Source organism: Athene noctua, chromosome 5 (assembly GCF_965140245.1).
Source record: "Athene noctua chromosome 5, bAthNoc1.hap1.1, whole genome shotgun sequence".
In the NCBI taxonomy this organism is placed as follows: Eukaryota; Metazoa; Chordata; class Aves; order Strigiformes; family Strigidae; genus Athene; species Athene noctua.
Window position 1 is genome coordinate 24,053,231 of NC_134041.1, and position 12,369 is coordinate 24,065,599.

Here is a 12,369-nt window from a genome sequence, read left to right on the forward strand (position 1 = left end):
ATTCAAAGTGATAAAAAGGTTATCTGCCATTATCTAAAAATACAGCCAGTGAGCTTAGAATAATATGAATGAAAGCTAGAAACAAATTAGGCCACATTTCAAACAGTGTGAACTACCATAAATTCATTGATTCTACTGCAGCCAGATGGATTTACATCAGCTAAGAATCTGGCAAACTGTGTTCACGGGTGAAATTATTTGCAGAACATGCTGCTGGCAAACTCTAGCAGATTTTATAGCCACTCTTTTTATTGACACATTTCCATGAAAACTAATATCTCTGAAGAACAGGCAAAAATGAATATTTGGGAAGGGGATGGAAGTTAGTTCTCTACAGCAGCTAACAGCAGCTATATTTTCAGACAGATTTATTTCAGCTTTATCACTTAGAGAATGTGAAATGAAGATTAGAAAAAGCATTTAGCCATTCCACTTGTCTAGATGTATCTATGTATTTAATACTAAGTTTAGGTATTTTTTTATGTGGTAAACTGAAATAACTTGGACTCAGAATTCGCTGTTCTGTTCTACTAGGCATAAGCATCATTGGATTATTTTTAGACTTTGGACCTAAGAGACTGAAGTAAGTCTGAATCTTTTCATATCTGTTGGTTTATAACATTTTTTTTATCTAGCCAAGAAATCAGAAGAGTTTCAAATGCTTAAAAATACTGAGGTGTTTGTAAGAGGTTTAATAGGTTACTGCCTCCTCCTTTCTATGTTTGAGTTCTAAGTGTTGCTGATCTAGCCTATAAACATTTTCAGTTGCCTCTGTTTGTTTGGAAGGATGTCATCTAGTAATGAGAAACATTTACACTTTATTTGGCAAGGTAAGGTTGCTTGTGGTCCTCTGACTGAAAGGGGCAGGGGAAAAGGAGTGGCAAAGCCAAAAGGACCCACTCCACTAAAGTCTGGCTTCAGAAGGAAGACAGTATGTATCTATCCCAGAATGTACTAATCAAATAGAGGTTGAGATATAAATAGATCAGTAGTGATACTGTCTTGTTTATATTGACCAGCATTTATCTTGACAGTAGTTCCTATTTAAATAATCAGAATACTTAGAAATGTTTACTAGTGTGTGAACACAATAAATACTATAAACATGTCAATATTTCAATTTAGCATCAATGTGCTCTCAGTATTGGGCTGCCTTAGGGCAATTCCATGCCCTGCACACTTTCTGTGAGTCTTGGAAAGTCTTAACTCTTGTGGGAAAGGGAATTATGTTGCCCTTTTGGACTTTGTTTTCTTTTTTAATATCAAGGTCTCCAAACTGCTGGGAAGTAGGCCACTGAGAAAGCAAAGTAAACATACCCTCTGTGCCTGAGTTTTGCTGTTCCCCACTAAATATATTATATTCAGCTGAGGGAGAATAAGAAGCTATTTTGCCCAATTTTCCATACTGCCTGTGGGAATCTAATTCAATTTCCTCCCAAATTTAGCAGTGAAAACTAAACGGTAAAGAATAAAGTTGAAGAGGCTTCTGTAAATCTCTGGATTCTAAGGTACTAAGGTGCAGCAGGATTACTGAGCGCAGGTTAAACTTCTTTTCTAGCCACAAAGCTACTTACAGATTTAAGAAGCTTAAAAACCTGATCCTTGCTTTGCAAATGAAGGAATAATATATCTACCTATACAACGTTATATTTGTTATTATTGAAATTTTTTATCCTTTATTATTGATGTAGCCCCATTCCACAAAGGAAGCTCTTTTTTTGGTGGGAGATTATGTTGTATTAGATAAATTCAGGCAAAGAGACAAAGGCTGATGACCAAATGCATTACCAGAAATAAACAAATGAAAGAAAGGGCTCACATTTCATTACTCTCACTACAGTGGCTACATTTTACCAGCAGACAAGAGGGATTTTATCCATAACTTCCAGAATAAGATGTAGTACCTTTTTTGGACTTGGATTCCGTACAGCAACATGGACCTGAGGCATTCATATGGCTCAAAAAATACTGAATAAAAACCAGAATTGATTTTTGTGCTTCACGTGAGTTGGAGCATTTATTCAGCAGACCTAGTAGCAGCCAGCAACCCACGCCATTTTCTGATTGCCAACTGTCCTTAGGCTTTTTTGATCCTTTTAGTTCAGAACTTCTTCAGATGGGTAGTCCCTGCAGTGAGCACTGGTAGCCTAGATTGCAGTAATTATCTTGTTACCTCTTTTATGTGTGTGTTCTGTCTATTCCATGCTCGCAGAAATAAATTGGCCGGCAATCATTTTATTTCTTCACAACGGTATGCTTTATACTTGTTTTCATACTCACAAAATCTGCTTCAATAGTCAAGCTGAGTAGACATCTATTAAGCTTTAGAAATTAGGATAAGGACCAGCATACTTTGGTTTTTTGACATGACATTGAAAAATCCTGTGATATAATGAATAATAGTATTCAGCAGACATGATGTTTCTGAGGCCATAAGCCTCTATGAAAAGATGTTCCACTTGTTAAAGAGATTTAAAGGAAAAACAAACTAAGTATTTTCATGATGTTTACCTTGTACACTCAATGGTGCAAGAGTTTTGTCACTTACCGGTACAGACAGTTTCTGAGTTGTGACGAATTTGTCTCATAAAGTGTCAAAAAAAATTAAAAGTAAAAAAGATGTAAAACCTGAAAATTGAATGATTCAGATGCAAGGCTGGTTTTATCCCAAAGATTTCATGATATATTTTAAAGCTGCTTATTAGCTTTCCCAACCTACATCTCTTCCTCCTTCATTGCTGAGGTATCACTTAAAATGTATTTGCAATGCGGAATTTTCATCTTCGTCTACATTATTTTAGCAAGCTAAATCTCACTGGTGAAACTGTCTCAAGGTCATTAGTAAACTTGAGAGGCATAATGTAGATAGCCTTAACATGTTTGATGTCATGCTAAACACGGCCAAGTCCTTTAGGACAACTGTAACAAGGTGCTGGAAGTAGTTGCTAGCACTGGGGAGCTGACTAAGGCTGCTAACATTGCTAACGGTGTTTTAAAATGCCTAATTAAAACTGTGTGGAGATGGTATTTTACGCTGTGTGTGCACCATGTTGTGTGGGCAGTAATGCGAAGAGCAAACATACCAACTCCTCTGCAAGTTCAGGCTTTGCTTACCTGGGAGCAGAGAGCTGACTCGTGGCATGTAAAAGTGAAGAGTCTGCAGAGGGCTTAGAAGTTGGTTTTAAGTTGATTTTCTAAACTTTGGTGATGACCTAGAATGATCCAAAGATGTATCTAAGTGAGGAACATATGGCTAGTCGTTAAAAATGTATCAAAGAGCTTCTCTTGTCTTCTTTCTCATGAATGATCTCTTCAACATAAATGATCCCCTCATGTGACCTCCAGTCTGTCGGTTGGCACTCACATGCAAGAGCATCAGCACGCTATTAGCGATTACCTTAGTGATATTTACAGCATTTTAATGTCAGTTGTCTGCATGTAAATAGAGTCTGTGAGGAATGCAGCACACCCGGGGCTCCTGCTCCCACTACAACAGCACTGCTCCTTCAACGCGCCAGAGTGCTTCCTGCACCTTATGTAACTGCCAAAAATATCATTTCAGTTGCTTTATGACAAAATAATGAGTCTGTCAAAGATGAGTGGTCAGAAAAACAAATTTGTTCTCCCACACAATTAGAGTTTATAGTGTTGGACAGCAATATCAATCTCCAGTGATTCAAAATTGAATTTGCACGTTGGAGGGAAATGTGTTCTTGCATGTGCTGTAACCAGCCTGCTTAGCAGAAAGAGTCCTCACAGTTTGAACTAGAAAGATGGATATCAACTGAGCTGTGGAAACATCAGGATGAAAGTTTCCAAATACAGACAAGTGTTGTCGGGACATGGTGTTCACTTCACTTCCACAAATTCAGCACTGACAGAGCCACTCCCACAACGATGAACAAACAAAAAAAAAGTTTGAAAAAACCATCACCAGACAAAACAGGCAGACAACCGTTCCCTTCAGGTAGAAAACTGTTTCAAAGCCTGCACCTCCCAGTATGTAACCTTATTGTTCATGGAGTTGTTGATATTTATAATCATAGACATCCTTTGTAAAGACATACAATGCATCAGACCTCAGCAATGCCATTTATGGTGAGCATATACTGTATCTCAGAACTGCACTTTGCCCTTAACATTTGCTTAATCCTTACATGGAATTTTGCCATTAAGCTGTTTGCCAGTGCAGTGTGAAGGCAGCAGCACAGGTTCTCTTACATTTGCCATACCTTAGCCTGTATTCTCAAACCTGCTATACTTATTAGAACTCCCTCAATCATCCCTTCTCAGTACACAGGCAAACCCACTTGATGTGCGAAGCAGCTACTACCCACCCACTGCTACCCAGTAATTGCATTTCTGGGCATGTTTACGTAATACCTTGTAAAGCACTTTGACTTTATTCTTTGGATTTCAAGAAACTATATAGGCATGAAATATTATCATCTGGAACTCAGTACACAAGATGTGGAAGAAGTTTTTTAGGTTTTTAGAACTCCTCCATTCTTACACATGCAGCTGAAGTGACCACATTCTTCTCATGGAAGCATCTCCAAGGGCTATGTGAAATTTTGTGTTTAATGTGCTTTGTATGTAAATCTAATTAAGCCTTTCGCTACTATATCAGATTTAAAGCAGTAACAGCTAGGAACAGCGTTTCAAAGCAAGTGTTTAAAGAAATTACAAATGTTACCTAGGATTTTCAGTAACAACCTATCATCATGGATATTCACATAAGGTAACAAAATATTTCCTAACCTCTGGAGCAGAAAAGTAATCTTCCTTAAAAAAGAGACGAGACAGATGAAGGACTCTGAACTTCGGCAGTCTTCCATAGGAAGATGATGTCCACATCCTGACAGGGATCTGATGGGAGCCCAAGTCAGCTACCAGATCAGTGGTGCTCAGCTAATTCACAGTCACCTGAAATGCCTAAGGTCCAGACTCTGCTGCTTTATTTTCACACTGTTCACAATCCAGTATATCTCATCGCAAGAGTGGTTCTCTCAAGGTCCATCTGGATGGTACATTTACCTAAATAGTCGTCTTTCTGTAACTGGAAATATTTCAGTTTTCCTTACTGCTTATCCCACAAATAGAATTAGCTTTTTATTGTACCCTAGTCATCTCTCAGACCTGCTACACACATTTACCTCTTCCATTCATCCAGAGAAGTGCCCCTCAAGATCTCTTCTTTGTAGTAGTCTCTGAGATTGTCCATACATACACTCTGATGAGGTCCCTGGGACAGACTGCCCAATTCATAGTGCAGCCTTCCTTAAAAAAAAAAAAAAAAAAAAAAAAAAGTAGTATACAAAATACTATTTCCCTGCTTCAGTAAAAATGCCTCTCCACATACAGCACAGAATTTGTTATTGGCTTGTTTTTCCCCAGACACAGTACTCTCCAACTTCAGTTCGCTCTCCACAGATGCTTTTCTCTTTCAGTTTTAGCACTGTCTGCATTTTTCACTCATTCAGTATTCAGCTACGTCCTTGATTTGCTGTGGAAATCATGATTAATCTCTCTGAGATCTGTGAAGTGACCTCAGAAAAAAATTCACACGAGAGGAGAATCAGAGCCTCTGTGGTTCAGTCCTCTGAATGTCTTTTTTTTGCTTATGCTTCTGCTCTTTTACTCCCTATGTATAGTTCCTGACACCAACAAGAACTCCAGTTTAGTCTCTTCAGATTTCATTAATCTACAGATTTTTTTCATACTTGTATAACACTAATAGTCATAAACCAAACCCAACTTCTGTGTTGCCTATACACTAAGAAGGCAATTTTCATATTCCTGTAGACAGTAAAACCACCTGTTACTTTTCTTAATAGCAGTGCCATTTACCAAAATCTTCAATCTCTACACGAGTAGGCATATCTCATCCACTGACACACAGGCAGGCATCTTTCATTCTGCAGTGGCTAGTCTTTGAAAATGTACTTTACAATTGATGTAGTCTTTAAGCATCCATAGTTTGGAAATGATATAAAAATTAATCACAGTTTCTTTTATCTGGCATACTCAATACATTTTGGTAATTTCAGTTTAAAAGGTGCTGAACCTGGTTTTCTTTAGAATGAGAATTGCTCTAACAGCAGTTTCATCTACCTCATTTCTAGCATTGAGGAGAATGCTCCACCATCTACTGTATTACAGATTCTTGTGGATTTTCTCCAGCAGCCACTTATGACAACTGCAAGCTTGTTTTACCCTGGGGATATATATGTATGTAGCCAGTTGCTTCAGGTCATATTCCTTCCAAATGGAAGTCAACTTGACAGCTGTTAATTTGCACTTGGCCATTCCATGTGTTGTTTTGCTCTAATTATTGGTCACTGTATGGAACAGGTGACAAATGCCCCCGTGAGAACCCTTTAAATCACTAGATATAGGATCATTAGGAAAACAAACAGGCAGGGTCGTTAAATAGTGGTTTTCTCTCCAGCCCCAAACAGAAACAGATTTTAGCCAGTTTTGACATTTATTGGAAAGGTATGGGAAGAGATGACAATACCTGTTTATGAACCTAGCTTCCCATTCTGTAAGTGCCCTGGTATCAGGGAAAGAGAGGAATTTGAAGAAAATACAGTTGTTCTAAGACCAGATGCAGAATCTGGTTTATCTAATGATTTTGTTACAAGGTTCAATTCACTGTTATTTCCGAAGTAAAACTAAATGTGCCTACCAAAATATTTCCTCTGAGCTTCAGCTATTTTAACTATATCAAATTAAAGTGGGCAAAAAAATTTTCCTTTCTGAGCAAGAATGTACTTGCTGAACAATAATGACAAAACACCATTATAGTGAGCTTCCCTTCTACTAAAGTGTGGCATTGCAGAGAATATTGAATTGAAAACTGTTTTTTCAGACTCCCAGGGTCTAATTTGGATCTTAATTTGGGCCATTCTCTAAGGATATAAGCAGAGGACTTGTTTTGTTTCTGGGAGAACTGAGTAACTCTTGAATTTCTGCAAGATTATAGACCTGTCTGTAGTGAAAATTATGAATAATTTAGTTGATCTCAGTGGAGCTGTGTTAGTGAAAACAAGAAAAGAGTCAGCATCTTGGAGGCTTGGTGAAATTACTGCTTTTAGACCTGTGTGAGCTGAAAATACTACAGCATGCTATTTGAGTGATGTGCTGTAAAGCATGCTAAAACAATAATACAGGCACAACACACAGAAATAGAGTGGTTGCCATAGGACATGCTTTACTAAGACTTAGTCTGAACTTAAACTCACCTCTAAATAATATCCCACTTTTTTTTTATTTTTGCCTTCTAAAAATAGGTGTAAGTGCAACCTTCACGCTACTGGCTGTAAAGAAGAAAACAAAAGACTACTTTGTGAATGTGAGCATAACACAACTGGCCCAGACTGTGGAAAATGCAAGAAGAATTACCAGGGCCGACCGTGGAGCCCTGGTTCTTATCTGCCTATACCTAAGGGCACTGCTAATATCTGTAAGTAGTTCTGTATAATAAGGATATTTCATTATTAGAATTCTGTCCTGTATCATGACTCTGAAAAAAGATTAATGCTGCTGAAGTTTGTCCTTTCTTTAAGACCCGGTGCATATAATTGGACAAGGTGTCAAATTTTAAGTTAATTGTAAGTATTATCTGTGCTCTCACGTGGTTGTAAATAACTTGCTTGAAAACTGCATGTAGACAAATCCCTGGACACTGCACAGAAAGGGCTAAGGAATGAAAAAATTAGGACCCTTCACATAAAAAGCACACACAGAGGAGAGAAACCAGTGGGAATACCTGCAGTACTGCTCCAGCCATGGCACTCTCAGCTCTCCATTCATACATCCTTATTGCTTCAAGACTCAAAACCACCTCAGCTCAATGTGTGAAATGAGGTCCTTGCTTATTTTATATCCATTTAAGAAAGTTAAAAGATCTCAGATGAAATTTTTCCAATTAACAACTAAACATCTAAAGTTTGGTAAAGGAAGTTTAATAACTAAAGATCTAAAGGTTGGTAAAGGAAGGTTTTACGTGATGTCGACCTGCAGTCCAGATTCATATGCACTCTTCTAGATCACTGTGGGTGTTGAAGGAGGCAGGGGAGGGCAGAACCCGCGTGTTTCTATCTGCTTGTTTCCAGCTAGCAACATTCAACAAGACACAGTCACTATTCCAGCACACTTTCATACTATCCAAAGGAAGTTATTGACAGCTGCATTTCCTGGTCCTGGACAGGATTGGGTCAAAAAGAACATGATGCTAAAAAAGAGGTCATGAAGACAAGTATGAGCATCAGTTCTTCCTTTCATGCATGTATGAAATACACAATGATTCCAAATCATCCTGAACTGGTAACAGACTTAAATTCCTTTGAAGAAAGGATTGAAGATGATGAGGATAAATCACCAAAGCTTTTGACAGAAGTTACTAGCTTCTTTTAAGAAAACAGTCCACAATTTTGTCCTGATTAAAAACAAAACATTAATTTTAGAATATTAGACTATAACAATTTACTGAAAAGTTATTTGGGAGAAACAGAGAGCGCTATGTACTGCAGTTGAATGAAAAGTTTGAAACCAGGAGCAATGTGCAATGCTCAGAATGTTATCTATTACTTCAGAGCAGCAGCTGTGAAGAATCAAAACTCAAAAATTACTATCATAGGAAGCAGGACCTTATCAAGTTAAATGTGAGAGTAATAGACCAAGTAACAAACCATGAAGTGTAGGGGCATGAAATTATGATAAAATTCTTACTGAGCAGAAAAGAAAAGAACTTTCAAAAAGCGGGGGAAAAACATTTTGTAACAGTATTCACTTTTTCACGTTATAAAAAGTGGGTGTGGCTCACAGAATTAATACTTTAAAGCTATGTTCAGAAAAAAAATGTGAAGTTTACTAAGTTGGTTTTATTCATATATTTTATATATATATACATACACACATACATACATATGTGTGCTCATATATACATATATGTATAATGTAGTTGCTACCCAGCAATCATCTAAAACTAGTGACAAGATACATCTGAACAAGAAAACGAGGATCTTTCTAAATGCAGCTTGCTATATCAGCTACAGCATTTCCAATCAGTTGAGCACACACCAGACAGAACAGTGGGATTAGCGCCCACTGAAAGGATGCCTGAAGCCTGTTAAAACAACTTTCAACATTATTGAATGCCATCAGATACACAGTTCCATCAAAAATAAAAATATTTTGCAAATAATAGTCAGTCTTTTCTGGTTTTTATTATTACTATTATGATAGCATCATGAAAACATAACCTTCTTTGAGCTGACAAATGCTCCACTTACCCTCAAATCCTGACTTCAGCAGTGACCAGCTGCAGGAATTTATGACAAAGAGGAAGTAGTATGAAGGATATCTTCTTTGTCTTCCTTGTTGCCAGCAACAAACTGGCTTTCTGAGCTGGACCCTCCATCCTACCTGCAGTGGTTGCTAGCTGCTGAGTGGAGAGAGAGACCCAGCTGTCATAACCTTTATCTTAGTGACAACTTGTGGTAATACATTTCACATTTTAATGACACAATGAGTGAAAGGTATTTCCTTTTGTTTGCTTTAAATGTTTTTATATGGTTAACCCTGTACCTCCTTTGATAGGAAGAAACAGAGAATAATGCATTCCTATTTACATCTCTTATATCATTTATGGTTAGATAGATTTGATATGTTCACTCCTCCAACCTATTTTATAAATGATGAATCCTAATCTATTTAATCTTATCATATATAAAACCATGTCACATCTCTAGTCATCTGTGTTTTCTTGCTCGCTTCTGGTTCTATGATGTCATTTTTTTTTATTTGGTGAGGCTAAAACTACACATGATTCTAGACATAAGAACAACATGGATCTTTTATAATGGCATAAAAATGTGTCTGCTTTATATTTTGTTATTACAGGAATCAGCCCTTGAGTCCTTTTTAAAGACTGTGCCACAGTTACATTTCTTCTCGTATCAAGGCTGACATAAGTGACAGGTTCATATGTTACAGTAGTTAGTTCAGAAATGTCATATTTGAGTTCCTTTAAAACACTGTTTGGGTGAACATCACCTTATGGCAATTCTTATGTTCTATATTGTTTACATCTTCTAAAACACCTTCAGATTATGATAGACATTGAGAAACTTCCTCAGACGGTGAGAATCTCTCTAACCTTCTTTGCTGTGAACATCGGTGAAAACAATGAAGTTAGGAACCAGTACTGTTATACCTTGATTGCCTCTCTACCTAATCATCTCACTGGGAGGCCTCCTGCTTCTAGTGTGGTTATTTTAATAAAAAATTATTATTAACTTTTATGTCTGTAGCAAGTTGAATCTCAAAATACTGTGGTTTATATTTAACTTGACAGATTTTATGCTTTTTTTTCCCCTATCTTTCTCCATTGAGATGACTTACACTTTTGAAGGGTGTCTTTCCGAAATAATCTTCATTCTGCTGTTTTGGGTTGGGTGTTGGGTTGGGGTTTTTTTTGTTTAGAAGATTTTGTAATCCTCTTAAATTTTCTAAAATCTTCTAAAATTTTGTAATCTTTTTTAAAAATTGATGGGGTTTATGTGATTATTCTGAGTCTCGTACACTTTATCTCTCGCCTGCCTCCATGCTGTTCGCATTGAATCTTTTTAGCTGTTCTTATTTTTCTTTTAACTAACTTCTTCGGTTTTATCTGCTCACTCTCTGAAAATTAAATATTACTGCAATGGATTTTTTTTTTATCCTTCTCAACAAGTATGTTGACTTTCAGTCCAGAAGTGGTTCTCTGATAACTACTTCTTGAATCAGGTCCTATGCACTCCTCAGAACTAAATCAGCTTCTCTTCTTGCGGGTTGTCTGATTACTTGCTACAGGCAGCAATCATTTATGGTATGTAAAAACTTCATTTCTTTTGTCACTTCCTGATTTAATGCCGCATGTGTTGGAGCATATGAAACTTTGCATTATTATGTAAACTCTCTGCACAGCCAATGTAGTTTCACTTACCCTGTTCATTTATGTCACCATCTCCATTGTGTGGTCAGCATATACTCCCCCTGATCAGGCCTGAATTCTGTAAATAGTTGCTGAAACATGGTGATAGAATTAACTTATCTGGTTTGACTCTAAACTTCCCTTGATATATTACTTTAATTCCCTGGGGCCACTTTGTATAATCCAGTAATAAAGTGTCCCTTTGATACTCTTCCTTTCTCCAATTTTCAGAGTCTATCTTTTCCATCTAAGACCAAAATATTTAAAATTTTAAATGGATTTGAAGTTCTTTTATATGAGTGTGCTTAAATAAGGTACAGCTAAAAATAGTTGTACAAAGACTTTTTTTCACAAAAAGATCCTTTTTCTTGAGATTCTCTGTAATTTGCTGTGATCCAACAAGAAGCCTAATGTCCATTTCCAAATCTTTCCCAACTGGAACTTCTGTTGTTTCCACTGTTCTGCTTCTGCCATTTTTTTTGTGGCCAGTGAGATTTTATTATACCTTTTCAAGGCACAGTTTATGAAATACAAGACATTCTAGATTATACTCCAGTCATAGCCTAAACCATGACATAAAGCTGTTTTCTGTATCCTTCTCATTTTAAGTCAGCATGAGTTTTTCTGGAGAACACAAATGTTTTTTCTGTGCTTTGCTTGTGAAAGACACAGAGTACTCTATTGTTTACTGGCACTAACAATATTTCCACATTTGTCTCCCACATAGCATTTATTTTATATTTTCACTCGATCTTATTGACTATTTTGTGATTACATTTATTCCCTTGTGCTGCCACATTCTATGGATAGTTTGTCCTGCAATATGTTTTGACACTCAAAGTGATCTTATTGAATTTCTCTATAGTTGGTATTACAAGATAGCTTTTCTCCTCAGCAGTTGTATGTGTCTGACAGCACTAGCCCTTTTCTTCCTCCTGTTGTTTAGAACATCTTTGGCACTTACGTACTTCGCTCCATCAGACAGAGCTAAGACTGTGCTGGGCTGCCATCCATCAAAGCCTGCTTGCTTTTTGTCAGTCCCTCCACAACCAATAACTTGTACAAGAAGTGGTTGACACTTGGTGAAAACCGCCTCCCAGCTGTTACATGACTTTCCTAATTCATAGTTCAACATGAAACAAAAGATTGATGAGGGCACTGGGAACATTGGTGGTTCTTTTCAGCCACAGTTAGGCAGATGGTCTCAATCAGTTTACTGAATTTCTCCTGCAGCAGGTCCCCCTCTAATAGTACAGCCTCTGTCTCAGCAGCAAGGCCTTAATCCTCCCTGAATGGGAAAAGACTTATGAGGCATCACTGCAGCACAGCTGCCATGGAAACAGTTTCTGGCAAAAAATATGGCGCTTGAAGTATTGCACTGATTACCC

The 12,369-nt window shown here is 37.3% G+C and overlaps 1 protein-coding gene across 5 annotated transcripts in view; it reads left to right on the forward strand.

Annotated features, from left to right (window-relative positions):
• The window catches only part of NTNG1 (netrin G1), a 156,456-nt gene that overhangs the window by 88,566 nt on the left and 55,521 nt on the right, over window positions 1-12,369 (forward strand). For all 5 annotated transcript variants that reach the window (XM_074906698.1, XM_074906700.1, XM_074906697.1 and 2 more), the window contains exon 4: window positions 7,296-7,468. In XM_074906698.1, coding sequence (XP_074762799.1) covers window positions 7,296-7,468 — 173 coding nt within the window. The remainder of the gene's footprint in view (window positions 1-7,295; window positions 7,469-12,369) is intronic.